Here is a 27,282-nt window from a genome sequence, read left to right as displayed (position 1 = left end):
CTGGAGCCTGTGAGCCACAACTACTGAGCCCACGCGCCACAACTACTGAAGCCTGCACGCCTAGAGCCTGCTCTCCGCAACTAGAGAAAGCCCACGCGCAGCAACGAAGACCCAATGCAGCCAAAAATAAATAAATAAATAAACTTTAAAAAATTAATTAATGAAAAAAAATAAAGCCGCTGGAGTGATCATTCAAAACACAAGTCAGATCACATCACTCCTCTACCCAAACCCTGAAATGGCTCCTCATTTCACTGAGTTAAAAAGCCCAGAGCCCTTCTTGGCCTGTGAGGCCCGCAGGCACTGGCATCTTTACTGCTCTGACCCAGCTCCCAACGCTCCCTGGCTCACTCACTCTGCTCCAGCCACACAGACCTCCTTGCTCTTTCTTACTCACGCCAGACTCACTCCCACCTCAGGGCCTTTATACTTGCTCATCCCTCTGCCTCAACTGCTTTCCCTCCAGGTAACCCTGTGGGTAGCTCCCTCTTTCACGTTCACTCAAATATCACCTTCCCCATCGGATCTTCTCTGATGCTCCTCCTTAAAAGTGGTCACCACCCTCCATCCCAGCACTTCCTGTACTCCTTTCCTACTTTATTTTTCTCCATAGCACTTATCACCATTTTGTCCCTTAGGGGACTGACTCTCCCACTCTACAGTTTAGTGTAGCTTTAATAAAATACAATGCCCCTCAAATGCCCAGTGCCCACCTTAATCCGAACTTCCAATGAGACAGAACCAAATATATCTTAGCCCCATGTAACATCACTGACACCTTCATCTGACTTTGCTTTCCTTTGAAACCTGAGGTTTCCAGCTCCCTTTCCCTGGTTTCGTTAGTTCTCCTCTGAAGGTTACATAAATTCTCTGAAAATGTAGCTGCCCCACCATGAAGCCCATCCTGACCAGCCTGGGGCCCAGGGCCCTTCTCTCCTCTGAAATCCTATGGCCCTTATGGTATCTAACTATTTACTACTGTCTCCTATGGGCATGGTTGCTTCATGGGTTTCCCTTTCCTATCTGACGGCAGGGACCATATATTTTTTAAAATCATATAATAGCTTTATTGAGATACAATTCACATGTTTTACAGTTTGTTTTATTATTTATTATTTTTTTATTGAAGGATAGTTGATTTACAATGTTTCAGGTGTACAGCAAAGTGATTCAGTTCCATATATATACTCTTTTTCAGATCCTTTTCTGTTATAGATTATTACAAGATATGGAGTAGAGCTCCCTGGGCTCTACAGTAGGTCTTTGTTGTTTAATCTACTTGGTATATAGTAGTGTGTATGTTACAGAGGTCATATTTTAAACTTCTTCTGCATCCCCCGTAGCACTCGACCCGGGCCTGAGCAAGTAGTCAGTACACAGCTGCCACTTGTTCACAATTCGTCCACACCGGAAACACGCCCCAGAACTTACTCCATACGCGCCTCCCTTAACCACTGTGCAGGTTGACTGACGTCTGAGGCTGTGTTTTCATCGTGAACGTGTGCACAGTAAATGCCTCAGCCACTGAGCCCTCACCCGTTCACACATCCTGCTCTGCAAAGGCACCCAACTGAAGACTCGCACACGCAGAAAAACCGCCACTTCCTCCTGACTGATCTCCTCCTCCAAGCAAAGACCCCTTTAGCCACTCTACGCTTGGCCTCTAATTCCACCCCGCCCGAACGAGTCACGACACAAATAATGCCATCTGCGTCAGGGAGAGACGGCTGAGGCTTCAAACCGTCATGCAGACCAAGTCAGTGATTTCATAAGCTATTGCCAGAGCCATCCCAGGGAGGAGACCCTGGGGTCCCCTACACATCTCAAGCAATCATCCCAATTTACTATCTTCAGGAGCCAGCTCCAGCTACTGCTCGCTACCTGCCCCAGCAGGCTGCAAATGAGACTTATCACTCTTAGAGAACACGATTACCACCTTAAACTCACCTGACACTTTTCAATCAAAACCTCTTAAGTATTAACCCCTCATCCCACACCACACATCTATGAAAGAGGCTGCTGGACACAGGAAGAAGAGAAGGCCACGGCCTCCAAAATCAGGTCATTTGGAGCTCGGCGCCTGCCAATCTACTCACAAGCACCATGGAGGCCTAGAACAGGCTCTGTTATGTTAGAAGTCTAACACGAAAGAAATGCAAGAGCGTGCTACCTACTCTGGTTGGGAAATAGCGGCTTGTCTTAAATGTCTTCAAGGTGCTGGAGAGGATGAAGGTGGTGAAGAATAGAATGCAGGACCAAAAGAGCACATCGGGAGTATAGGGTCCATGGCGGCCACACACAGAGCCCGTGAACTCTCCATGCATCTCCTGGCACTCCTGAAGGAACAGGCATTCCGGGTGATGAAAGGCAGGCAGGAGGGAGGAAACAGCTGCTGGGTCCACCAGCACTGTCATCCCACGGTTGCTGGGGAGCTCAGGCTGCCTGCAGCATCTACTTGCCCTCCATGTAGTTGTGGGGCTCTTGCTTGCAGGTAGGGTGACTACTTAGAGTCCTAACTAAAACACTTTTGTAAAGGAAACCAAACTGTCTCAAGAAAACACGAGGTTCTAGGAGGGCCCTAGTAACCTGTATTATTTCTATTACAGAGGACTTCCAAACTTGAATGTTCTTCGAGCCCCACAAAACCTGGATGTGGCCCCCTACCCTCTCTGATTTCATCCGCCCACATCCTGAGTGCAGGGTCACCGGGTGGGATCGTGTGGGAGAGAAGAGAGAGGTAGTCCTCCTTTCCCTTTATGCAGAGAGAATTTTGAAGGGGAAAGGAAAGTCAGTATGAATAGTTTTAAAAGAGCTTTATTTCTGTAAATGCCAGAGCTTGCTGAAGGGCTGCCCCACTCCTACCTAGAAGGTCCCCTTAAACCTGGTGGTCACAAGGCTGAGCCGCCTGGCAGCGCCCAGACTTACGCTAACAGTCAGGTTGGCCCAGTGGACTTCTGTTGTCACGATGTTGTGGTCCTTCCAGTACTGTAAGGTGTGATTGTTTGGGTTCTCTGGGAGAGTACACCTGCAGCTGAGGGGAGAAGAAAAAAGATTCCTAAGGGAAGTAGGCAAGTATTCAATTAAATATTTCTAGTCATGACAGGGCTACAGGCACTGCCAAAGTCCACATTATTTCTCCTTTGCCCACTCCAGATCCCTGAGGTTGGTCCTATTCATTGAGACCCAACCACACCCTGATTTTGCAGTCAATCATTACTAAAACTGGGCTCAAATCGGCATGTGGGTCTTGGGTTAAATTGTGCTGACAACCAAGTTTGGCATCTGATGTGGTAGTTTCCTTGCTTAGTTTCTATCTCTTAGGCTCTTCCTATGAAATTCGCTCTACATAGCAAGGAGGACCGGATACGCCGTTCAGCTCTCAACAGCGTCCCCAAGCCTAAGTATCTTGCTCCTTAAACCTGCATCACATTCTTGCTCTAAAAATCAGAGCCTCTTGGAATTATGACAGAAGCTACATTATCCCTGGTAATATCCCACTATCTTGACCATTCCCTGGCTTCCCCCGGCCTCGTCTTGCATCCAAACCAGAGCAGACCAGACCTGTCCCACTGGCCACCATGTTGCTTCCTAGTCTCAGCATGCTTCACTCCTGAACTGCCTCCCAGTATACTCAACTGATACAGCCATTCCCACCAACTTTGTTTCATCTCTGATTTTAATCAGCATGCCTTCTAAGGATATAGCATCACAGAATTAAAATTCAAAAAGATCTCAATAGGTAATAACAATAGGAGGAAATCAACAAAATGAAAATAGGGAAAGCCATAAAGTCCTACATTTAGGTATAAAAAAATCAATTCCAGACTTGGAAACAACAAAGATGTCCTTCAGTAGGTGAATGGATGTACTGTAGTACATCTAGACAACGGACTATTACTCAGTGCAAAAAAGAAATGAGCTATCAAGCCATGGAAAGACACAGAAGACCTTTAAGTGCGTATTACGAAGAGAATGAAGCCAATCTGAAAAGCCTACGTACTGGTTCATCACAACTATATGACATTGTGGAAAAGGCAAAACTATGGAGTAAAAAGATCAGTGGTTGCCAGGGGTTGGGGTGATGGGGAGGGATAAATATGAATAGCACAGAGGATTTTTAGGGCAGGGAAACTATTCTGTAGGACACTATAGTGGCAGATATGTCATTACACATTTGTCAAAATCCACAGAATGTACAATGCCAAGAGTGAACCCTAATGTAAACTCTGGACTTTGGGTAATTATGATGTGTCACCGACTGCAACAAACATGCCACTCTGGTGAGGGATGTTGATAGTGGGGGAGGCTGTGCGTGTGTGCGCAGTGGGTGTGTGGGAACTCTCTGTACTTTCGGCTCAATTCTGCTGTGATTCTAAAACTTGCTCTTAAAAGATTAAGTCTATTTAGGGACTTGCCCGGTGGCGCAGTGATTAAGAATCCGCCTGCCAATGCAGGGCACATGGGTTCGAGCCCTGGTCTGGGAAGATCCCACATGCCGCGGAGCAACTAAGCCTGTGCGTCACAACTACTGAGCCTGTGCTCTAGAGCCCACGGGCCACAGCTACTGAAGCCCGTGCACCTAGAGCCCGTGCTCTGCAACAAGAGAAGCCACCCCAATGAGAAACCTGCGCACCGCAAAGAAGAGTAGCCCCTGCTCGCCACAACTAGAGAAAGCCCGCACTCAGCAATTAAGACCCAACGCAGCGAGGAGGAGCTTCAAGATGGCGGAAGAGTAAACCGCGGAGATCACCTTCCTCCCCACAGATACATGAGAAATCCATCTACACGTGGAACTGCTCCTATAGAACACCCACTGAACGCTGGCAGAAGACCTCAGACCTCCCAAAAGGCAAGAAACCCCCCACGTACCTGGGTAGGGCAAAATAAACAAGAAAAAACAGAGACAAAAGAATAGAGACGGACTTGCCCCTCTGGGAGGGAGCTGTGAAGGAGGAAAGGTCTCCACACACTAGAAGCCCCTTCGCGGGCAGAGACTGCGGGTGGCGGAGGGGGGAAGCTTCGAAGCTGCGGAGGAGAGCGCAGCCACAGGGGTGCGGAGGGCAAAGCAGAGAGATTCCCTCACAGAGGATCGGTGCGACCAGCACTCACCAGCCCGAGAGGCTTGTCTGCTCACCCGCCGGGGCGGGCAGGGGCTGGGAGCTGAGGCTCGGGCTTCGGTCGGAGCGCAGGGAGAGGACTGGGGTTGGCGGCGTGAACACAGCCTGAAGGGGGCTAGTGCGCCACAGCTAGCCGGGAGGGAGTCCGGGGAAAAGTCTGGATCTGCCAAAGAGGCAAGAGACTTTTTCTTCCCTCTTTGTTTCCTCGTGCGCGAGGGGAGGGGATTCAGAGCGCCGCTTAAAGGAGGTCCAGAGACGCGCGCGAGCCGCGGCTAACAGCGCGGACCCCAGAAGCGGGCATGAGACGCTAAGGCTGCTGCTGCCGCCACCAAGAAGCCTGTGTGCGAGCACAGGTCACTATCCACACCTCCCTCCCGGAAGGCTGTGCAGCCCGCCATTGCCAGGGTCCCGGGACCCAGGGACAACTTCCCCGGAAGAACGCACGGCGCGCCTCAGGCTGCTGCAACGTCATGCCGGCCTCTGCCGCTGCAGGCCCAATCCGCATGCGCACCCCTCCCTCCCTCCGGCTTGAGTGAGCCAGAGGCCCCGAGTCAGCTGCTCCTTTAACCCCGTCCTGTCTGAGCGAAGAAGCAGACGCCCTCAGGCGACCTACATGCAGAGGCGGGGCCAAATCCAAAGCTGAACCCCAGCAGCTGTGCGAGCAAAGGAGAGAAAGGGAAATCTCTCCCAGCAGCCTCAGGAGCAGCGGATTAAATCTCCACAGTCAACTTGATGTACCCTGCATCAGTGGAATACCTGAATAGACAACAAATCATCCCAAATTGAGGAGGTGGACTTTGGGAGCAGCGATGTATATTTTTTTCCCCCTTTTTCTCTTTTTGTGAGTGTGTATGCGTATGCTTCTGTATGTGATTTTGTCTGTACAGCTTTGCTTTTACCATTTGTCCTAGGGTTCTGTCTGGCCATTTTTTTCTTTGTTTTTGTTTTTAGTATAGTTTTCAATGCTTGTTATCATTGGTGAATTTGTTTTTTGGTTTGGTTCTTTTTCTTTTTTTTTTTTAATTACTTAAAAAAAATTTTTAATAATTATTTTTTGGTTTTTATTTTAATAACTCTTTATTTTATTTTATCTTTTTCTTTCTTTCTTTTCTCCCTTTTATTCTGAGCCGTGTGTATGAAAGGCTCTTGGTGCTCTGGCTAGGCGTCAGGGCTGTGCCTCTGAGGTGGGAGAGCCAAGTTCAGGACATTGGTCCACCAGAGACCTCCCAGCTCCATGTAATATCAAACGGCACAAATCTCCCAGAGATCTCCATCTCAATGCCAAGATCCAGCTCCACTCAACGGCCAGCAAGCTACAGTGCTGGACACCCTATGCCAAACAACTAGCAAGACGGGAACACAACCCCACCCATTAGCAGAGAGGCTGCCTAAAATCATAATAAGGTAACAGACACCCCAAAACACACCATCAGACGTGGACCTGCCCAGCAGAAAGACAAGATCCAGCCTCATCCACCAGAACACATGCACTAGTCCCCTCCACCAGGAAGCCTACACAACCCACTGAACTAACCTTAGCCACTGGGGGCAGACACCAAAAACAAGGGGAACTATGAACCTGCAGCCTGCGAAAAGGAGACCCCAAACATAGTAAGTTAAGCAAATTGAGAAGACAGAGAAACACACAGCAGATGAAGGAGCAAGGTAAAAACCCACCAGACCTAACAAATGAAGAGGAAATAGGCAGTCTCCCTGAAAAAGAATTCAGAAAAATGATGGTAAAGGTGATCCAAAATCTTGGAAATAGAATGGAGAAAATACAAGGAATGTTTAACAAGGACCTAGAAGAACCAAAGAGCAAACAAACAGTGATGAACAACACAATAAATGAAATTAAAAATTCTCTAGAAGGGATCAATAGCAGAATAACTGAGGCAGAAGAACGGATAAGTGACCTGGAAGATAAAATAGTGGAAATAACTACTGCAGAGCAGAATAAAGAAAAAAGAATGAAAAGAATTGAGGACAGTCTCAGAGACCACTGGGACAATATTAAACGCACCAACATTCAAATTATAGGAGTCCCAGAAGAAGAAGAGAAAAAGAAAGGGACTGAGAAAATATTTGAAGAGATTATAGTTGAAAACTTCCCTAATATGGGAAAGGAAATAGTTAATCAAGTCCAGGAAGCACAGAGAGTCCCATACAGGATAAATCCAAGGAGAAACATGCCAAGACACATATTAATCAAACTATCGAAAATTAAATACAAAGAAAACATATTAAAAGCAGCAAGGGAAAAACAACACATAACACATAAGGGAATCCCCATAAGGTTATCCCCATAAGGTTAACAGCTGAACTTTCAGCAGAAACTCTGCAAGCCAGAAGGAAGTGGCAGGATATATTTAAAGTGATGAAAGGGAAAAACTTACAACCAAGATTACTCTATCCAGCAAAGATTTCATTCAGATTTGATGGAGAAATTAAAACCTTTACAGACAAGCAAAAGCTAAGAGAATTCAGCACCAGCTTTCAAACAAATGCTAAAGGAACTTCTCTAGGCAGGAAACACAACAGAAGGAAAACACCTACAATAACAAACCCAAAACAATTAAGAAAATGGTAATAGGAACATACTTATCGATAATTACCTTAAATGTAAATGGATTAAATGCTCCAACCAAAAGACACAGACTGGCTGAATGGATACAAAAACAAGACCCGTATATATGCTGTCTACAAGAGACCCACTTCAGACCTAGAGACACATACAGACTGAAAGTGAGGGGATGGAACAAGATATTCCATGCAAACGGAAATCAAAAGAAAGCTGGGGTAGCAATTCTCATATCAGACAAAATAAACTTTAAAACAAAGACTATTACAAGAGACAAAGAAGGATACTACATAATGATCAAGGGAGGATCAATCCAAGAAGAAGATGTAACAATTGTAAATATTTATGCACCCAACATAGGAGCACCTCAGTACATAAGGCAAATACTAACAGCCATAAAAGGGGAAATTGACAGTAACACAATCATAACAGGGGACTTTAACAACCCACTTTCACCAATGGGCAGATCATCCAAAATGAAAATAAATAAGGAAACACAAGCTTTAAATGATACATTAAACAAGATGGACTTAATTTATATTTATAGGACATTCCATCCAAAAACAACAGAATACACTTTCTTCTCAAGTGCTCATGGAACATTCTCCAGGATAGATCATATCTTGGGTCACAAATCAAGCCTTGGTAAATTTAAGAAAATTGAAATTGTATCAAGTATCTTTTCCGACCACAACACTATGAGACTAGATATCGATTACAGGAAAAAAATCTGTAAAAAATACAAACACATGGAGGCTAAACAATACACTACTTAATAACGAAAACATCACTGAAGAAATCAAAGAGGAAATCAAAAAATACCTAGAAACAAATGACAATGAAAACACGACAACCCAAAACCTGTGGGATGCAGCAAAAGCAGTTTTAAGAGGGAAGTTTATAGCAATACAATCCTACCTTAAGAAACAAGAAACATCTCAAATAAAAAACCTAACCTTACACCTAAAGCAATTAGAGAAAAAAGAACAAAAAAAACCCAAAGTTAGCAGAAGGAAAGAAATCATGAAGATCAGATCAGAAATAAATGAAAAAGAAATGAAGGAAATGATAGCAAAGATCAATAAAATTAAAAGCTGGTTCTTTGAGACGATAAACAAAATTGATAAACCATTAGCCAGATTCATCAAGAAAAAAGGGAGAAGACTCAAATCAATAGAATTAGAAATGAGAAAGGGTAAGTAACAACTAACACTGCAGAAATACAAAGGATCATGAGAGATTACTACAAGCAACTATATGCCAATAAAATGGACAACCTGGAAGAAATGGACAAATTCTTAGAAAAGCACAACCTTCCAAGACAGAACCAGGAAGAAATAGAAAATATAAACAGACCAATCACAAGCACTGAAATTGAAACTGTGATTGAAAATCTTCCAACAAACAAAAGCCCAGGACCAGATGGCTTCACAGGAGAATTCTATCTAACATTTAGAGGAAAGCTAATACCTATCCTTCTCAAACTCTTCCAAAATACAGCAGAGGGAGGAACACTCCCAAACTCATTCTACAAGGCCACCATCACCCTGATACCAAAACCAGACAAAGATGTCACAAAAAAAGAAAACTACAGGGCAATATCACTGATGAACATAGATGCAAAAATCCTCAACAAAATACTATCAAACAGAATCCAACAGCACATTAAAAGGATCATACACCATGATCAAGTGGGGTTTATCCCAGGAATGCAAGGATTCTTCAATATATGCAAATCAATCGATGTGATACACCATATTAACAAATTGAAGGAGAAAAACCATATCATCATCTCAATAGATGCAGAGAAAGCTTTCGACAAAATTCAACACCCATTTACGATAAAAACCCTCCAGAAAGTAGGCATAGAGGGAACGTACCTCAACATAATAAAGGCCATATATGACAGGCCCACAGCCAACATTATCCTCAATGGTGAAAAACTGAAACCATTTCCACTAAGATCAGGAACAAGACAAGGTTGCCCACTCTCACCACCATTATTCAACATAGTTTTGGAATTTTTTGCCACAGCAATCAGAGAAGAAAAAGAAAAGGAATCCAAATAGGAAAAGAAGAAGTAACGCTGTCAGTGTTTGCAGATGACATGATACTATACATAGAGAATCTTAAAGATGCTACCAGAAAACTACTAGAGCTAATCAATGAAATTGGTAAAGTAGCAGGATACAAAATTAACACACAGAAATCTCTTGCACTCCTATACACTAATGATGAAAAATCTGAAAGTGAAATTAAGAAAACACTCCCAGGGGCTTCCCTGGTGGCGCAGTGGTTGGGAGTCTGCCTGCCGATGCAGGGGACACAGGTTCATGCCCCGGTCCAGGAGGATCCCACGTGCCGCGGAGCGGCTGGGCCCATGAGCCACAGCCGCTGGGCCTGCGCGCCCGGAGCCTGTGCTCCGCAATGGGAGAGGCCACAGCAGTGAGAGGCCCGTGTACCACAAAAAAAAAAAAAAAGAAGAAAAGAAAACACTCCCATTTACCATTGCAACAAAAAGAATAAAATACCTAGGAATAAACCTAAGGAGACAAATGACCTGTATGCAGAAAATTATAAGACACTGATGAAAGAAATTAAAGATGATACAAATAGATGGAGAGCTATACCATGTTCTTGGATTGGAAGAATCAACATTGTGAAAATGACTATAGTACCCAAAGCAATCTACAGATTCAATGCAATCCCTATCAAACTACCACTGGCATTTTTCACAGAACTAGAACAAAAAATTTCACAATTTCTATGGAAACACAAAAGACCCCGAATAGCCAAAGCAACCTTGAGAAAGAAAAACAGAGCTGGGGGAATCAGGCTCCCAGACTTCAGACTATACTACAAAGCTACAGTAATCAAGACAGTATGGTACTGGCACAAAAACAGAAATATAGATCAATGGAACAGGATAGAAAGCCCAGAGGTAAACGTATGCACATATGGTCACCTTATCTTTGATAAAGGAGGCAAGAATATACAGTGGAGAAAAGGCAGCCTCTTCAATAACTGGTGCTGGGAAAACTGGACAGGTACATGTAAAAGTATGAAATTAGAACACTCCCTAACACCCTGCACAAAAATAAACTCGAAATGGATTAAAGAGAGCTTCCCTGGTGGCACAGTGGTTAAGAGTCCGCCTGCCGATGCAGGGGACACGGTTTCGTGCCCCGGTCCAGGAAGATCCCGCATGCTGCAGAGCAGCTGGGCCCATGAGCCATGGCCACTGAGGCTGTGCGTCCGGAGCCTGTGCTCCGCAATGGGAGAGGCCACAGCAGTGAGAGGCCCGCGTACCACAAAAAAAAAAAAAAAAAAAAAAAAAAATGGATTAAAGACCTAAATGTAAGGCCAGACACTATCAAACTCTTAGAGGAAAACATAGGCAGAACACTCTATGACATAAATCACAGCAAGATCCTTTTTGACCCACCTCCTAGAGAAATGGAAATAAAAACAAAAATAAACAAATGGGACCTAATGAAACTTAAAAGCTTTTGCACAGCCAAGGAAACCATAAACAAGACGAAAAGACAACCCTCAGAATGGGAGAAAATTTTTGCAAATGAAGCGACAGACAAAGGATTAATCTCCAAAATTTACAAGCAGCTCATGCAGCTCAATTTCAAAAAAACAAACAACCCAATCCAAAAATGGGCAGAAGACCTAAATAGACATTTCTCGAAAGAAGATATACAGACTGCCAACAAACACATGAAAGGATGCTCAACATCACTAATCATTAGAGAAATGCAAATCAAAACTACAGTGAGGTATCACCTCACACTGGTCAGAATGGCCATCATCAAAAATCTACAAACAATAAATGCTGGAGAGGGTATGGAGAGAAGGGAACCCTCATACACTGTTGGTGGGAATGTAAATTGATACAGCCACTATGGAGAACAGTATGGAGGTTCCTTAAAACCTAAAAATAGAACTACCATACGACCCAGCAATCCCACTACTGGGCATATATACCCTGAGAAAACCATAATTCAAAAAGAGTCATGTACTACAATGTTCATTGCAGCTCTATTTACAACATCCAGGACTTGGAAGCAACCTAAGTGTCCATCAACAGATGACTGGATAAAGAAGATGTGGCACATATATACAATGGAATATTACTCAGCCATAAAAAGAAACGAAATTGAGTTATTTGTAGTGAGGTGGATGGACCTAGAGTCTGTCATACAGAGTGAAGCAAGTCAGAAAGAGAAAAACAAATACCATATGCTAACACATATATATGGAATCTTAAAAAAAAAAAAAAGGTCATGAAGAACCTAGGGGCAAGACGGGTATAAAGACGCAGACCTACTAGAGAATGGACTTGAGGACACCGGGAGGGGGGAGGGTAAGCCGGGACAAAGTGAGAGAGTGGTAGTGTATATATGGACATATATACACTACCAAATGTAAAATAGATAGCTAGTGGGAAGCAGTCGCGTAGCACAGGGAGAGCAGCTCAGTGCTTTGTGACCAGCTAGAAGGGTGGGATAGGGAGTGAGACTCAAGAGCAAGGAGATATGGGGATATATGTATATGTATAACTGATTCACTTTGTTATAAAGCAGAAACTAACACATCACTATAAAGCAATTATACTCCAATAAAAATGTTAAAAAAAAACCCCAATGCAGCCTAAATAAATAAATTTATTATTTTTTTAAATTAAGTCTATTTAAAAAATCAGTTCCACACATATTAACATAAAATCACTTGAAGAGTTGGGGAGTTCTAGCTTCATATCAACTCTATATGAATCGACAGTGGAATGCAATGGAAATGTAAGAAAAATACCATCTTGAGCTTTATTAACAAAGAACTACAGTATCCAGATTCAAAGTCTACTCAGTCCAGAGCTGGTCACTTTTGTCTGTCTTCTCCCACTAGAATATAGCCTCATGAGGGTAGATCCTTTGTCTGTCATGTTCACCGTTATGTTTCCAGAGCCTAAACAGTGCCTGGCACATAGTAGGTGCTCAACAAATATGTGTTAAATGAATGATTAAAAAAGGTCAAAGAATAAACCTTACTCCAATGCCAATGGGCAATCCAGAACTCTAATGCCAATGAACAATCCACTAGCTTCAAAGATTATACTCCCTAATGGTGATTATTCTGTAATAAAATCATTTTTAAATTCTAATGCATGTTTTATGAGTCCTGATTTTTAAAGGGTGAATGAAAGGATAGCTAGAATCTAGAAAAGTGTATCTGTGGCTGGCTGGCAGGCACTTCCATGCAGTGTGCCTTCTGCTCGGGCAGTTTCAGATTGACATTGTTCACTTCACAACCGGAGCTTCCACATCAGAATGGTACAGCCAGAAGGAGGGAACTTGATGTTCAAAGCTAAAGAATGAGGAGAATTCTACTTAGTCATAATTTGGAGAAGACTATTCCCGAGAAGAAATGTTTATAGGACCAGACTCTCCTAGAGGGTTGGAAACACAGCCAAATACTATGTCCCTTTTCCAACTGATCCAAACCATATTGAATAACCGAAGAAAATACAATCTCTTGAGTTGAAATCTAGGTAAATAAGTAGATTTCTAGATCTTTAGCATACAGAGTAAGAGACCTGTGGATCTGTAAGGAATTATTAATATTCTCTACCTAATAATGCCTAAGAGTAGCCTATATATACTTAGAGAGATCTTGATGTGGTCCAAGGCCTCACAAGTCCTTGCAAAAGAAGTTCTTCCCAACAACTAACTTGAATTCTCCCTGCTACATTTGCAGCCTACTTTTGTCTTAATGCCTGGACCCAAAAGACATGTTCTGGAAAGCATTTCTCAAGTCCCCTCTGAGGTTCACTCTTAATCCATCTTCCCCATCATCACTTTTGACTATTCTCCTCTGGCAGGCCCCCAGGTCTCCACGTCATGTCTGAGCTCTGTTTCCCAGAGGGCCAAGACACTTCCTTAACAGAAGCTACAAGTACTGCCTGGCACACTACCTCAGCCATTATACTCAGGTCCTTCACTTTATTTTTTTAAAAAAGAAGAAGCCGAAAGCATACTTACTAATACAGGCTAAGGTGGTCCAGCTGACTGTGCATGTGGATGGGGTAGGTCTCTGCCAGGTGAATCAGCTTTTCTATTGCTTCATAGATGAAAATAATGCAAATCAGGGAGGCAAACGCTTCTTCAGTGAAGCGGGTAATGTAGCAGACAAGGGAACTGGCGTCAGTTGCCACAAGGACAATACACAGGAAGGCGGTCCACAGTCCGATACAAGCTCGCAGGGAGAGGTATGAAAGAGCATAGTCTCTGAAACAAAACCAAAGTTCATCAAAAATCAGGGGTGGATGGCATTACATTCTGACCCATTGCATTGGAGGCAAAGGGTCAGAAACGTGGTTAGTTCATCTCTTATTATCACTTCCAGTACTGCAACCCAGTTTGTCCCTAATTCTGACTGCACTTCACTCCTGAAGGCTGCCCTGGGATGGTGTGACAAAGATTTGCTTCATGGGTGGTATTTGCCACAGCAAGGACAGAGACAGTGGAGGAGGTGGAAACTGTCCGCCACACACTTCTGCCATCGCTGCCCGACGTGATTAAGATCCTATTCTTGCAGTTAAGAAAAAAGAGCTGGCCCTTGTGGACATACTGTATAGCACAGGGAACTCTACCTAATGCACTGTGGTAACCTAAATGGGAAGGAAGTCCAAAAGGGAGCGGATATCTGTATGCGTATGGCTGATTCATTTTGTTGTGCAGTGAAGGCTAACACAACAGTGTAAAGCAACCCTACTCCAATAAAAATTCATAAAATTTTAAAAAATTGACTGGAAATGGAAATGGAGGAGTTTGGATTAGCTAGGGAAGGTGCTTTTAAGGATAAAAAGTCAAGACTTCAATAGTGGTTGAAGGACATTAATAAAGCTCTTTAAGGCCAAGAGATCTGCTATTTTAGGTATGGTCCTACCTGGGGGCAGGGCAACAGACCAAACAATGCTCTTTGCCTACTTATACTCACCTAGGACCCTGACATTCAATCCTAACAGCACACCAACACATCCAGATAGAGTTTTCAGAAAACCAAATGTCTTACTTGCAGAATTTGAACAAAATCTTTTCAAACACAAGCACTGGCCCAGTACTTCCAAGGATGGTGAGAGCCTGTCCGGCAAACAAGGAATAGGCAATCCCAGTCATGGAGGCTCCAAACAAGGATTCAATTGCACTCTGAGAGGGGAAGAAAAGATTATCCCTGAGTCCACAGCCCATCTGCAGTGAGCGATGCAGGCTTACGTTCAGCCCCAACTCAGCTCTGCGGTGTGCCTGACAAGCCATTTGCTTGTATTTCGTCTTAGCAAGAGTGATGTGCACATAGTCTAATCCTCCTGTAAATGGATACCACTTTGATAATTCAGGTGCCCAAATCCATCCACATATGATTCCTTAACTAAGTCCTGTTCTGCATGACTCAATTCGGTATTTAGAAATATACATAGAAAAGCACAATGATACCATTCACACTACGGGCTGTCATACAGAGTCACCTTAAATCTTATGTGCATATGACATTGATATATCATTTTCCATCCTTGGAGCAATGGGCAGTGCAACTGGGCAATCAGTTACTGAAACTGATATTCAAGCAGAAGAGGGTCTGTTCTAAAGGGAGAGCCGTGCTGCTGGCTGGCATGAGGTCAGAAGACCACAGTAATTCAGTAGGAAGAATCCAATCTCCTCAGTCCTCGCCCAGGGAATTTTCCCCCCCAGTGGACTTGGCTGCCATCATAAAATTTTTACTCTTGTTTGGGACCATTAGAAGTGGTTAAAAGTTCTTACTATGCGCCCCTCAGTGGCTTCTCCGAGCAATCCCCCAAAGGTGATGACAGGTGACATGCAGGCACAGTACAGGAACAGAAAGGAGGCCAAACACTGTAAGCTGAGTGCATCCCGGTAGTCGCTCCAGTACCAGGGGGCCTTCCGCTTGATGTCCAGCACCAAGCCCCCAAACAGCCTGCGGAAACATGGCAGACAGGCCTCTAATGCAGTCCCTCTCCCAGGAAAGCGTGTCAACAGCACACATCTGAAAGCACTTCAGATGTGCTCTGAATTGGGAGGTAATATTTTGGCTTCAAAGTGACCCCAAGTTCAAGAGATCTCTCTGGGGCCAGCACGGATTCTATCTGCAACCAAGGGCATGGGTTCGAATGATTATCCCAAGCATAAAAGGAATTAATTTGGGTGTGCATATTACCCATTCAGTAAAAAGTTCCCAAAATTCAACATGAAATTAAGTATTAGCTTCAAACTTCAAGTTCTGAGATGTTAGGAAGAAAGTTTCAAAAGCATCAGGGTATTAAAATTGTTAGTTTTATTATACATTTTCTAGATAAAAAGCCCCTATCACATGCACTTTCTTACTCTGAACAACTACCCACCTTACTCTTGAGAAATTAGCATAATAATTCATTCATGCAGTTGACAAGTAGTAGCAGATACGTCATGCCAGGCACTGTGCCAGGTATTGGAGATGCAGCAGTAGCAAGGCAAACACAGCCCTTCTCTCTAGGACCAACAGTCTAGTGCAGGGGACAGGCAGTGTTGTGAGGGAGCAAATGGCAGCAAAGAACAGGGACGGGCATTGCAGTGGGGACTGGAGAATGAACCAGGAGTTAGCCAGATGAGGCAGCGGGGCTGGCATGGATGACACCTAGGGATGAGAGCGCATGGCGGGCTCAAGGTGCTGAAAGAGTTATGGCTGGATAAGACAGTGTGAGGGGCAAATACCAATAGACAAAGCTGGAGATGCTGGAAAAGCTGGGTCACAAAGGCCTTGTAAAAAAGGAATTAGAACTTGATCCCAGGGAAGCAGCATAAGTAAGCAGGCATTCTGGAAGGATCACTCTGATGGGGGTGTAAGGAGTGGAACGTAGGGCAAGACAGGAGGCTGTGGATTGGAAAGAGGAGAAGTGTGTGTATTCAAGGGCTAATCAGGAGGCAGAATTAACAGGACTTGGTGGCAGGACCTCAGGACCCCTCTCCACTTCCCAAGCATGAGACAGATCAAGAGCAAGGTGTCCTACACCAAGGAGGAGGAGTATTCCAAGACTGGGGCACTTTTGCTAAGAGTGGAATCGCTGCACCAGGGTAAAAGCTGTTAGGTGAGTAACAAAGAGAGCCATTCAGCGTTCTACAGGACAAATTACCTAGTTTCTTCTACACATGAATGACATAGGAAGAAAAAGGAGGAGAGCTGTTACAGAATGGGAACATAAAAACCAAATGCAAACCTCCATTGGATCCTATGTCAAACAAATGAACTCTAAAAAGATGTCGCTAAGACAGCCACAAAAAGGTGAATGTGGACTGAGCATGAGACAATTTAAAGAATTATTGTTAATTTTGTTAGATTTCACAATGGCATGATAGCTGTTTTTCAAAATGTCCTTATCGGACAGGGATACCTGCTCAAGTAGTTACAGGGGAAATGACATGCTACTGGTGATGTGGTTTAAAATAATCTAGAAAACAAAAACAAAACAATTAAGTGGGGGAGAAATAGATGAAACAAGATTGGCAAAATGTTGATAACTATTGATGGTCACGTGGGGGGGGTCATTACACTGTCCTCTCTTCTTGTTTATGTTTGAAATTTTCTATAATAAAAAACTAAAAAAACAAAAACAAAAAACCGAGCTACTCCCTCATAAAAGGAGGCTTGGCTAGCTCTTTCTTTCTCTTTGCCTTGTGTCACACAAGGCCTGGGACCTGTATGCCCAGGGAGAAGGCCCAGGCAGCTCTCTTTCTCCATTCAAAAGCTCCCTCTCTCATCTAGCAGGTGGACACAGGGCACATGCTGTTCTATTTGACCCACTTGCTCTTTTCCTCTGGTTTGAGGGGCACAGTTGGGATTCATCCTTCTTCACCTTACAGCAGTAACATCACAATCTGGGTCTGGGTTTAGGGGAGAAAGGCAAAGCCAGCCTTGTGACCTGCTTTGGTTTTAGCCTGTCTAGCAAACCTGAGGTAAGAAGCCATCCATAGGGTCTAACCTAGAGCATAAGAGTTCCGCCTCAGGGTTTGGGACCAAGGTTACAGTCTGTAATAAAATGTCACTTGGTCCTGCTTTCTCCTCTGAGTGGATAGCCCCTCAAGGACCTTACGGGCAACCGTGATTAGTCTGGGGCAAGATTCAAGTGTTTCTAGGTCCTCAGCCAACATAGCATCTTTAGTACCGTGTGAATATCACCTCCCAATCACCAATGACCTTCCTCTGAAGGGTATTATTCTGGGAGAATTACCTTTTACAGTAATGAGCCTCACCCTATGATGCTGCCATGATTGGTCCTCCTGGATGTGGGAGGCTCATTATTCAGGGAGGAGTGTCTGTGAGTAATGGGTGAAAGATTTATGTGAAACGGACTGAAGAGAAGCCACAGAAAGGAAGGACATCTGTCTGCCTAGTGATTGAAAGGGGAGAGAAAAGATCTGAGGCTCCTATTGATGGTATAAATTAACAAAATGATTTCCGGATACTGTTTATGGCGTCAGCCTCATCCCTCACTCACGCAGACCGTAACAGCACATCTAGCACAGATAGTAATCAGACATGGATGCTTCCCTCCACATTTGGGACTCCCTTTCCCTTTCAACACTACCCTTGGTGTTCAAGTTTGGGGGGGGGATGGGCAGGAGGCACACAGGGATATGAATTTAAGCTTGATGCAAGAAAGGACTTACCCGTGTAGAGGGTCCCTAGGCTCTGGTGCACTGACTTAGGAAGCCCTCTCAGGAGGGCTTTAGGGACAGGCCAGCCATCCATTTGTCTGCTGTGCTTTGGAAGAAACCTGTTTGAAGTGTGGGGGGCGATCATCGAGATAGCAGCTCCTGATTCTTCTCTTTCATCAACCCTTCCCAAATGTGGCCTCCCCAGTGAGGTACACAAATCTACCTTGGAAAACCCCTTTGCAGAGTATCCTCTCTGCCATGAAGCTTCTGGCCTAGGAACACTCTAGTCAGACTTTCCTCTTCGTTCTATATGGGAATGCCTTGGCATCATGGCCTATGTCAACATCAGGGAGGCCCAAGACACCGTCTCAGCCCTGGCTTGGCAGGTCAGATCATACACAACTCAGACCGTTCTCAACTTTGCCTCCTTTCCCATCTTCTTAGAGCCTACACTACCGCATCTTAAATACCTCTCCATCCGACAAGGATGGCACCCCCAGGTTGTGCCCCACCTCAAAGAAACACAGCTAAAGGTATGAAGAATTATAAAGCCCAGGCTAATGCATTTTTACTCGGTGAAGTCCAGGAAGGTCCAGAAAATTCTAGGATGTCCACCTGCAGGGGAAGGTTCACGTTCACCCCTACGTAATTTGAGATTGGGAAAAGAGCCAGAGCTGGCAGGAACTATGATCCCCAATATGAGCATTAGGTCACCTGGACTAAAAGGCTACAAGGGGAGGAAGGTCTTGTGTCTTGAGGACTGAGGAAAACTTCACCGGAGCTCAGGAAGAGGCAGCATCTCCCACAGTAAGCCGAGTGAGGCTCTGAGTCCAGATGACCCTTCCTTTCAGCTTTGTCAGTTCCAGCAGCTCCTCACTCAACATTATGGGAGAACTTCCTCAAACCCCATTTGAGTTTGTGAGTAAAGGTACCTGGGGCTGCTGATTAAGTGTATGTCGGTCCTGGCTCTACGGGATTTTCTTTTGGGATGATAGGCACCATTTCCAAGATTCTATAACTGTTGAGATCCAATCTAATGAGCTCCCAAACCCCCATGTGGAATTGATTATAAGTGACTGCCCACCTAATTTATTCTCCTCTTTCTGACACCAAAAGAAAGATGAGATCTCACCTCTGCATGGATTATGTGTTTGGAGGAAAGCTGTTGGCTTTACAGTCAAAAGGATAAATCATAACTCTGAAATTCTATCAAATCCAAACCCAAGACCCTTCCCTTAAAAAACACCACCTTGGGCTTCCCTGGTGGCGCAGTGGTTGAGTGTCCGCCTGCCGATGCAGGGGACGCGGGTTCGGGCCCCAGTCCGGGAGGATCCCACATGCCGTGGAGCGGCTGGGCCCATGAGCCATGGCCGCTGAGCCTGCGCGTCCGGGGCCTGTGCTCCGCAACGGGAGAGGCCACAACAGTGAGAGGTCCGCGTACCGCAAAAAAAAAAACAAAAAAAACCCCACCACCTTGGGACTTCCCTGGTGGTGCAGTGGTTAAGAATCCGCCTGCCAATGCAGGGGACACGGGTTCGAGCCCTGGTCCGGGAAGATCCCACATGCCGCGAAGCAACTAAGCCCGTGCGCCACAACTACTGAGCCTGTGCTCTAGAGCCTGCGAACCACAACTACTGAAGCCCTCGCACCTAGAGACCGTGCTCCGCAACAAGAGAAGCCACCGCAGTGAGAGGCCTGCGCACTGCAACGAAGAGTAGCCCCCGCTCGCCGCAAGTAGAGAAAGCCCACACGCAGCAATGAAGACCCAACGCAGCCAAAAATAAATAAATAAATTTTAAAAAACACCACTTCATCTAAGACAGTCTCAATCCTGGAAACTATTCTAAAGACAGATGCTTCCTTCGAACTGCTTCTCAATACCAGGCCTCCCCACCCAATTCGGACCTCTTCCAACTGTAAAGAAAATGTGAAACTTACTCTTGGAGCTTGCTCCCTCTTTTCAGTGACCCCTTCCATCTAAAGGCTCCTCCTTTCCTCCGGTGATCCCTCCCCAGAGCCCAGTTATCCTTCCCTGCCCTCTAATACATTCCTTCAACCAGATGCATACGCCCCATCAGGACACTGCTGGTTAAGTGCCATTCTCTCCTGATTCTCAGTCTCCTCTCCTTTCTCTCCCTGAATTTCCAAGAATGCAAAACTAAATCGCTCTCCACAATTAAAAAAAAAAAACAACCTTGAGTTTCCATTAGGCAGGGCACTGAGGATAGGGAAATAAGGAAAGCAACTTCAAGTAAGGAGGAAAAAATAAGGTGAAAGCAATAGAATAGAGGACAGTAAAAGCTCCTTTCCATCATCTGAGTCCTGTCCTGAGAATCTCCACCCAACAGATCCTTCTTAGACATAAGCACAACTTACAGAGCCAGAGCCATAGACTGAACCTTCTCCCACGATCTGGGGGACACCTCTGGATGCCACTCCAACCCAAAATACCATCCTCTTCTACTGCCTCCCTACCTGGAATATAAAGCCTCCCAGCCTGGGGACCTGCTGTCCTCACCTACCATAGAGAACCTCCTCCTTGGACATCTGTCCTAAAATCTGGGCCCAAAAGAGTAGGTTGCCTATTCTGAGACACACACCTAAAATAGTACCTGTTTCCCTACCTCAAGGGGTTTCTTAACTTAACCATTCAATATTTATCCATACCTTGTCCATTCATGCTACAGAACAGACATCATTCTAAAAGCATTCATTCACTCATTCATTCATTCACCAGATATTAATTGAGTGCCTACTCTGTGCAGGGCACTGTGCTGGGTGCTAGGAATATAATGGGGTCCCTGCCCTTATGGAGCAAACATTCTGGAAGGAAAGACATCAAATCAATAAATAGTAATAAAGTATGATCAGGACTATAACAGGTGGCTGGGGGGAGGGTGGCAGGTGGGCAAGGGACAGAGCTCAAAGCTGGGACACCACCTAGCAGGAACACCTAACCTCCTCTAAAGAGGGTCCTGCAAGGCTCTCCAAAGGAAGTGACACCTAAGCTGCGTCAAAGGATAAGAAGCAGTCAGCCAGGAAATGAGGAAGGGGACAAGTGTTCAAATCAGAGGGAACGTGTTCTGTCTCACCTCCTGGGGCAAGGCCAGGAGGGGAGACAGAACACGTGAGGTGGTTTGAGAAATTTGAATGAATGAATATAATATTTGATATATTTGTAATACTTATAGTCAGTGGTTCCATTTGAAAAGTCATTCCCAGCCAATGAAGATACTACAGAGAAGAAGGCTGGAAATAAAGAGGATGCCTCATTCCTTTATACAACTTCTGTCCGGTAAGCAGTATCAGCTGTGAAACATTCCAGAACTTACCGCCCAGTGCGTTGAAGTTCTGGCCCGCTGTGGCCCCCATGTGGTTCCGGTTCTATGTGGCAAACATTTCCATTTGGAACTCCAGGCATTTTCCTTTTCTCCTTTTAACAGAAGACCGCAAAATTAACAAACTCAGCCCTGTATTCTGTCTTTCCCGCTGGGGGCGGGGGGTGGGGGTGGGGTGGGGGTTGGTGATGAGAAAATCCAAAAGCAGCCCCCAAATAGCCAATTGTTTGTTATAGCTTTCAAATGCATTTACTGATTTGGAGCAGTTTACTGACTTTCCTGAAAAAAAAAAAAAAAAAAATTTCTCCTCCTCTCTGCCAATACCTAACTCTGTCTCACCCAGAGACAGAAAAGTGGAGGCTTTGGCATCAGATGTGACCTAAGTTCAAATTTCAAATCTGTGTGTAATCTCTACCTTAAAACCTTGAAGATAGTTTTTTTGTTCCTCATTTGTAAAACAAAGAACACCAATACCTATATGGAGATGTTACTGGGAGGTTGAATTAGCATATGTAAAGCACTTGGCCTGGGGACTAGTGTACAGTAGAAGTTCCCTTCCATCTTTAACCTCTCAAAAAAAGTGTGAGGGACTCTATTTGCTCTCTCTATACAACTACCTCTTTTCATTTAATGGCTTCATTCATGATATGCTCCCAAGAAATGTCCTCTCCTCTCCTCTCTGCCATTCTACATCAATCCTTCAAAAGTTGGCTTAAAATTCATCCCAGGGTAATCCTGACTGACCCCATCACACCTGAGCCAATCTATGTTACTGGATATTCATATTTTATTACTGTTCTGACATGCTAGGTGGCCAGAAACAGAACCACATCTCAACTTATTTAGCATACACCCTCACGGTCTTTGCTTTGTCCATGGTGTGCACTCAGTAAGCGATACTAAGCCACCACTGGCTCATGTGCATACATTACCTGGGAAGGGACGTTTTTGGGCGGCTCAATTCTAATGGAGGGGTCCCACTCCCCTGGAGGCAGCACCGTCACCTGGTCTAGGAACTCGTCAATCCCCGCCAGGAGATCGTCCCGCTCTTTTGCCTTATATGCCACATCATGAAAAATCTACAGAGAAGAAGAATGTCCTCAGGAAAACTAAAAGTCACTTTACTTAAAACAATTACCAATGGAGATGGTGAAAGATGAATAAAACCTCTTGATTTTTATCTCTGTCATGGGGATCTGAAATGTAGATAACTTTAGCACTTAGAGAAGTGCAAGGATAAAACAATAAAAAAAAGAATCTAAAGATGAGATGAGTCAAAAAGAACTAAATATATGTCTATTAGTATAGAAAGAGATAAGATGACTCAAAAGTTTTATAATTCTGTTATCTCCTCAAAGAATGGAACAAAAGCCAAGATGCATGAGGAATTTTCCTGATCATAATGGGTAGAAAAAACTGGATGGAATTCCTAAGGTTCCTCATATGCCTCCAATATGCCTCCAAACCAAAGACAGCTGATAAAACACAGCCCATGCCCCTCTGCCTGCTAAGACAGATGCCTTTTCAAGGCCTTACTTTGCAACTTACCTGAGCAGCACAGTCCTCAGCAGGGATGCAGTGGGGTTTCAGGACCACGGCAGCCAAAGCGTCTAGTCACCCTGGTACATTCACATGACAGTGCCCAAGAGCATCCCCCTGACCTTTATACTAACTGGTCTCATTTACGTGAAATGGGGGTGAGGTTTCTTTATGTAAATAGCTTGGATGTATTTAATTAACCATCTTCTAGATCTAGAAAGTTAAGTCAGCCTTAATATCTTTCTCTCTAGGTATCCTACTTGGCAAAAATAATTTTCCCAGAGAAAGATTTCTCTGCATCCTTGATTATCCAAAAAGCGAGAGATGACAGAGGAAGAAAAATCCCCCAGAGGGCTTGGTCCTCAGAGACGTGACCTGTACTGCTTTCCAGCAAACATCACGATTATAATTATTTTATCCCCAATGACTAGCACAATGCCTGGCACAGAGTAAACGCTCAATAAACATTTACAAGACGAATGCATGAAAAGCAGAAGTGGCGTGCGTACCTCATCTGTCATGATGGTGGCCATGGATCTGCCAATCTCATGGTACTGCTGACCTTTCCCTACTGGACCCAGTAGGATAAACAAAAATCTGGCAACACACAAAAAGGATTAAATTATGTAAGTAAATATAAAGAAGTGGCATCTTTCCTCTCTAAACAGCAGAACATTTCTCTTTCCTATCAAACAGAAATCATCACAGTACCTTCAATAAAAGGAGACAGACTAATGACGGAGCAATATGAGTAGCCTTGACCTAATAGCTCCACTGTAGGCATTGGAGCTAAGCCACCTGTACAACTCATTCAATAATGTGGTTATAATTCTCAGGGTTTCCATAGACACAATTCCTTACTATAGGAGGGACACTTTTTCAAAACATGGCATTGTAGTGAAAATTCAGGGTTATCTGAATCTCATTCATTGCTCTAATAAGAAAATGACGGGGAGAGGAGAGGGATAAAGCAGTTGAAATGATCAAGCCCTGTAGAGGAGTCTAAATTGTGTCCCGGACATCTGAATACTGTGTAATTAATGGGGCCCTGAATCACCTGAATCACCACCTTCAGAGCGCATGAATAGCCTTTTGAACAAATGTGGACATACTTGCAAACCAAACAAATCCTGCCGGAACTGTGGAAAGAGACATCAATACCTTTGGTCAGAGACGTTTCCCTGGGATACAGCTTGGCAGAACAGGGAGAGCAAGACAGGCTTCCCATCCCAGCAAGCAAGTGGCCCTTGAACACTCTTTGGTTCTCCATTTCCAAGTTCACAGAAACTGAACCGTCAGAGCCTTAAAAGTCTTACAGTTCTTCCGCACAGAGGTTGATCAAATATACCCCAGTTTTCTGAGATCACTGCTGAATTTTAAACAGCATTCCCCAAATTAATTAATCCTCCATTTTGGCATTAGCTGGTTTCTTCCACCAGAGCACACACAAACCTGCACACCAGACGGAACGCACTGAGCTTTGCGGTCCAGGTCTTTACCTTGTTGGGATGGGCACTTCTGTCAGGCCCGAGAGAAGGACTGCCGGAGACAGCCTCACAAAGGCGACAACGGGGCGGCCCAGAGAGTCCACCTCTCCAACCAGGACATTCGAGGCCTCTGCCCCAGTGGGAATTTTCTTCATGAAATGAAGGTCGACCTGAAAATCCAAGAACCCCCTGACAGTGTGGGAGCCATCACCTCACGCATCCATCACCCTCCTCATAACTGACATTCATAAATCATTTTTGATTTAACACGTTTTCTCATACTACTTCACTTGATCCTTACAATAGCTCTGTAAGGTCTAATTAGCCTCACTTTTTATTTTAAAAAATGAATGGAGCCACTGAGACCCAGAGAAGTGAAGTTGACTTGCCCAGGACGACAGAGCTTCTAAGAGAGAGAATTTAAATCCAGGGGCTCTGATTTGAATTCCATTACACCATGCCTCCCCAAAGAAGAATGTTTTTGAAGCTCCAGGTCAAATTGTTTCCATTTTAAAATACTGGAATGCTTTGTCGGAGGTTTCAGGGAGCCTTATGAGCTGAGAAGTGACATGACACTGTCTGCATTTTGGAAGGACAGTGTCGGGGAGAGACCAGAGCAAGGAGAGGCTGGCGGCAGGGAGATCACGGTTTGAGCCGGAAGCTGCAGGGGGCCCTGCTCCTGCGGGAGGCCTCAGACACCAAGCCACAGTCCCCAAGAAGAGTTTCAACCACAGAGCAGTTTTAGGAGACAGTAGCAAAGATACTGCTTCTGCAGAACCCTTGGAGGCTGAGAAGGAGCTACTGGAGAGCAGGTATCAGAAAGTAGTTCTGAAACACCAGGAGGTGTGTGGCAGGGAGGATTATTAGTGGCTAGCGGGTTTCAGCATGTTGAATCTGGGGAACAAGCTAATGAGTCAGAGAGGTCTGGGCTGGAGAAAGAAGAAGACATGAGCAGATAGATGGGCCTCCTTTTCCGCAGAAGGGGCTCTGGTCCTGGAGAAAGGGTGTTGAAATGCCAAAGCTTATCCAGCTTCCAGCAATGAGACTCTGGGTTCCACTAGAGATCTGCTTAGGCCTGTAAGCCAACTTCCACGTCTCTGCTCACCTTGCTTAAGTCCACGGGACTGTGTTCACAATTCATTCCATTTTTTACTTCAAGACTTGTAGTTGGAACGGACTGAGGAGACACAGTCTGACCTATTTGGAGAAAATCAAACAGAATTCTCCGAGTCCTGCCCTTTCCCCCTTTGACACGCCCCGTCCATCATCAGCTGGGTATGACTATCTCCTGCAAAGTCCACACAGAGAAGTGGTCCAGACGACTATGCAGCAAGGACCCACACACACCTATCTCCTTACCTACCAGTTAGCAGTAGAGGGCGGGAACAGAGGTCTTACTACTCCTGCACCCTCTTCCTGAACCATCTGTGATCCTCTTTTCTTCCTCTATTAAAGGCAGTAATCCTTAACCAGGAGTGCATACCATAAAGTCCTATGGAGAACTTTTCAAAAACCTAGACTCCCAGGCACATCCCCTGCACACTGTGGTTCAGTAAATGTGGGGACAAGGAGACCAGCATAGATTCGGCCTCAGAAAAGGAAACTAGTCAGCAGCTGAAATTCACTGAATGTTTACAACCCACCAGCCACCTGGCTCCAGGGCTTTACATGGATTAATTTATTGAAGCCTCACTATAGACTGAGGGAGCAGATCTCACTATTATCCTTATTCTACAGAGGAGAAAGTAAGACTTAAAGAGGTTTCGGAGGTTGCCCAAGGTCACACACTTTGCAAACGGTGAAGCCAGACTCTCTGGCCTGGAAATCTGACTCAAGAGTTGACCCTACTGCATTTTGCCTCCCTAATCTAAGACATTGGTTTACTTCTAAAAAGCTCCAGTGGAACTTCTCTGGCCCCGAATCATCCCTAATGTGGCTACCTCCCCAAAGCCACATCAGTTCTGAGGCCATTCTGGGGCACAAACTTCTCCCCTGGGGTCCACTGAGATCTATCTGAGGCATGCATCCCTAGTGCCACAAGAGGTGACCGTCACCAGCCCCAGCCACCCATCGTGCCTATCCACCAAAAAGGACTGTGTCTAAGTGAGTGTGAAAGCATATTAGAGAAATACAGCCCCTACCCTCTAGTAACTTAGCATCTCCAACTAGTTCCTAAATGTCTTATTAATCAAAAGAGAAAACAGTTACTCCTAACAATCTTACCATGTTTATCCATTGAATGTGGATCAGATTGTTTCTTGCCAGCCTCAGCAAAGGAGCGGACAATGGGGATGAGGTTATTTCTCTTCTTTTCATTCTGATGATGATGCTTTTTGAGAAGGGCTTCCCGCACTTTAACCCTCATGCTGTCATTCAGGTCACTGAACAGTTCCTGCTGGTCCAGGATCAGGTCTGGAAAGCAGGTGCTAACATGAACACTCAAACTGATGGTCAGTGAACCCAAAGAGACCAAGGTCAAGTGGGGTGAGGGGCAAGGGACAAGGAGTAGGG

The 27,282-nt window shown here is 44.8% G+C and overlaps 1 protein-coding gene across 1 annotated transcript in view; it reads right to left on the bottom strand.

Moving 5' to 3' along the window:
- Nucleotides 1–27,282, bottom strand: part of SLC4A8 (solute carrier family 4 member 8) — an 81,593-nt gene that overhangs the window by 24,484 nt on the left and 29,827 nt on the right. Inside the window, exons 6-16 of the mRNA XM_022572132.3 lie at nt 26,995–27,183; nt 25,877–25,968; nt 24,784–24,941; nt 23,794–23,881; nt 22,678–22,824; nt 21,740–21,840; nt 15,519–15,693; nt 14,776–14,909; nt 13,743–13,988; nt 2,926–3,031; nt 2,175–2,336 (exon numbers count right to left, since the gene is read on the bottom strand). Coding sequence (XP_022427840.1) covers nt 2,175–2,336; nt 2,926–3,031; nt 13,743–13,988; nt 14,776–14,909; nt 15,519–15,693; nt 21,740–21,840; nt 22,678–22,824; nt 23,794–23,881; nt 24,784–24,941; nt 25,877–25,968; nt 26,995–27,183 — 1,598 coding nt within the window. The remainder of the gene's footprint in view (nt 1–2,174; nt 2,337–2,925; nt 3,032–13,742; nt 13,989–14,775; nt 14,910–15,518; nt 15,694–21,739; nt 21,841–22,677; nt 22,825–23,793; nt 23,882–24,783; nt 24,942–25,876; nt 25,969–26,994; nt 27,184–27,282) is intronic.

Source organism: Delphinapterus leucas, chromosome 11 (genome assembly GCF_059928025.1).
Source record: "Delphinapterus leucas isolate spDelLeu-1000000601 "Yukka" chromosome 11, BTC_Dleu_Yukka2, whole genome shotgun sequence".
In the NCBI taxonomy this organism is placed as follows: Eukaryota; Metazoa; Chordata; class Mammalia; order Artiodactyla; family Monodontidae; genus Delphinapterus; species Delphinapterus leucas.
The sequence above is the reverse complement of the archived record's forward strand: the minus strand, read 5'-3'. Positions and strand labels throughout refer to the sequence as shown.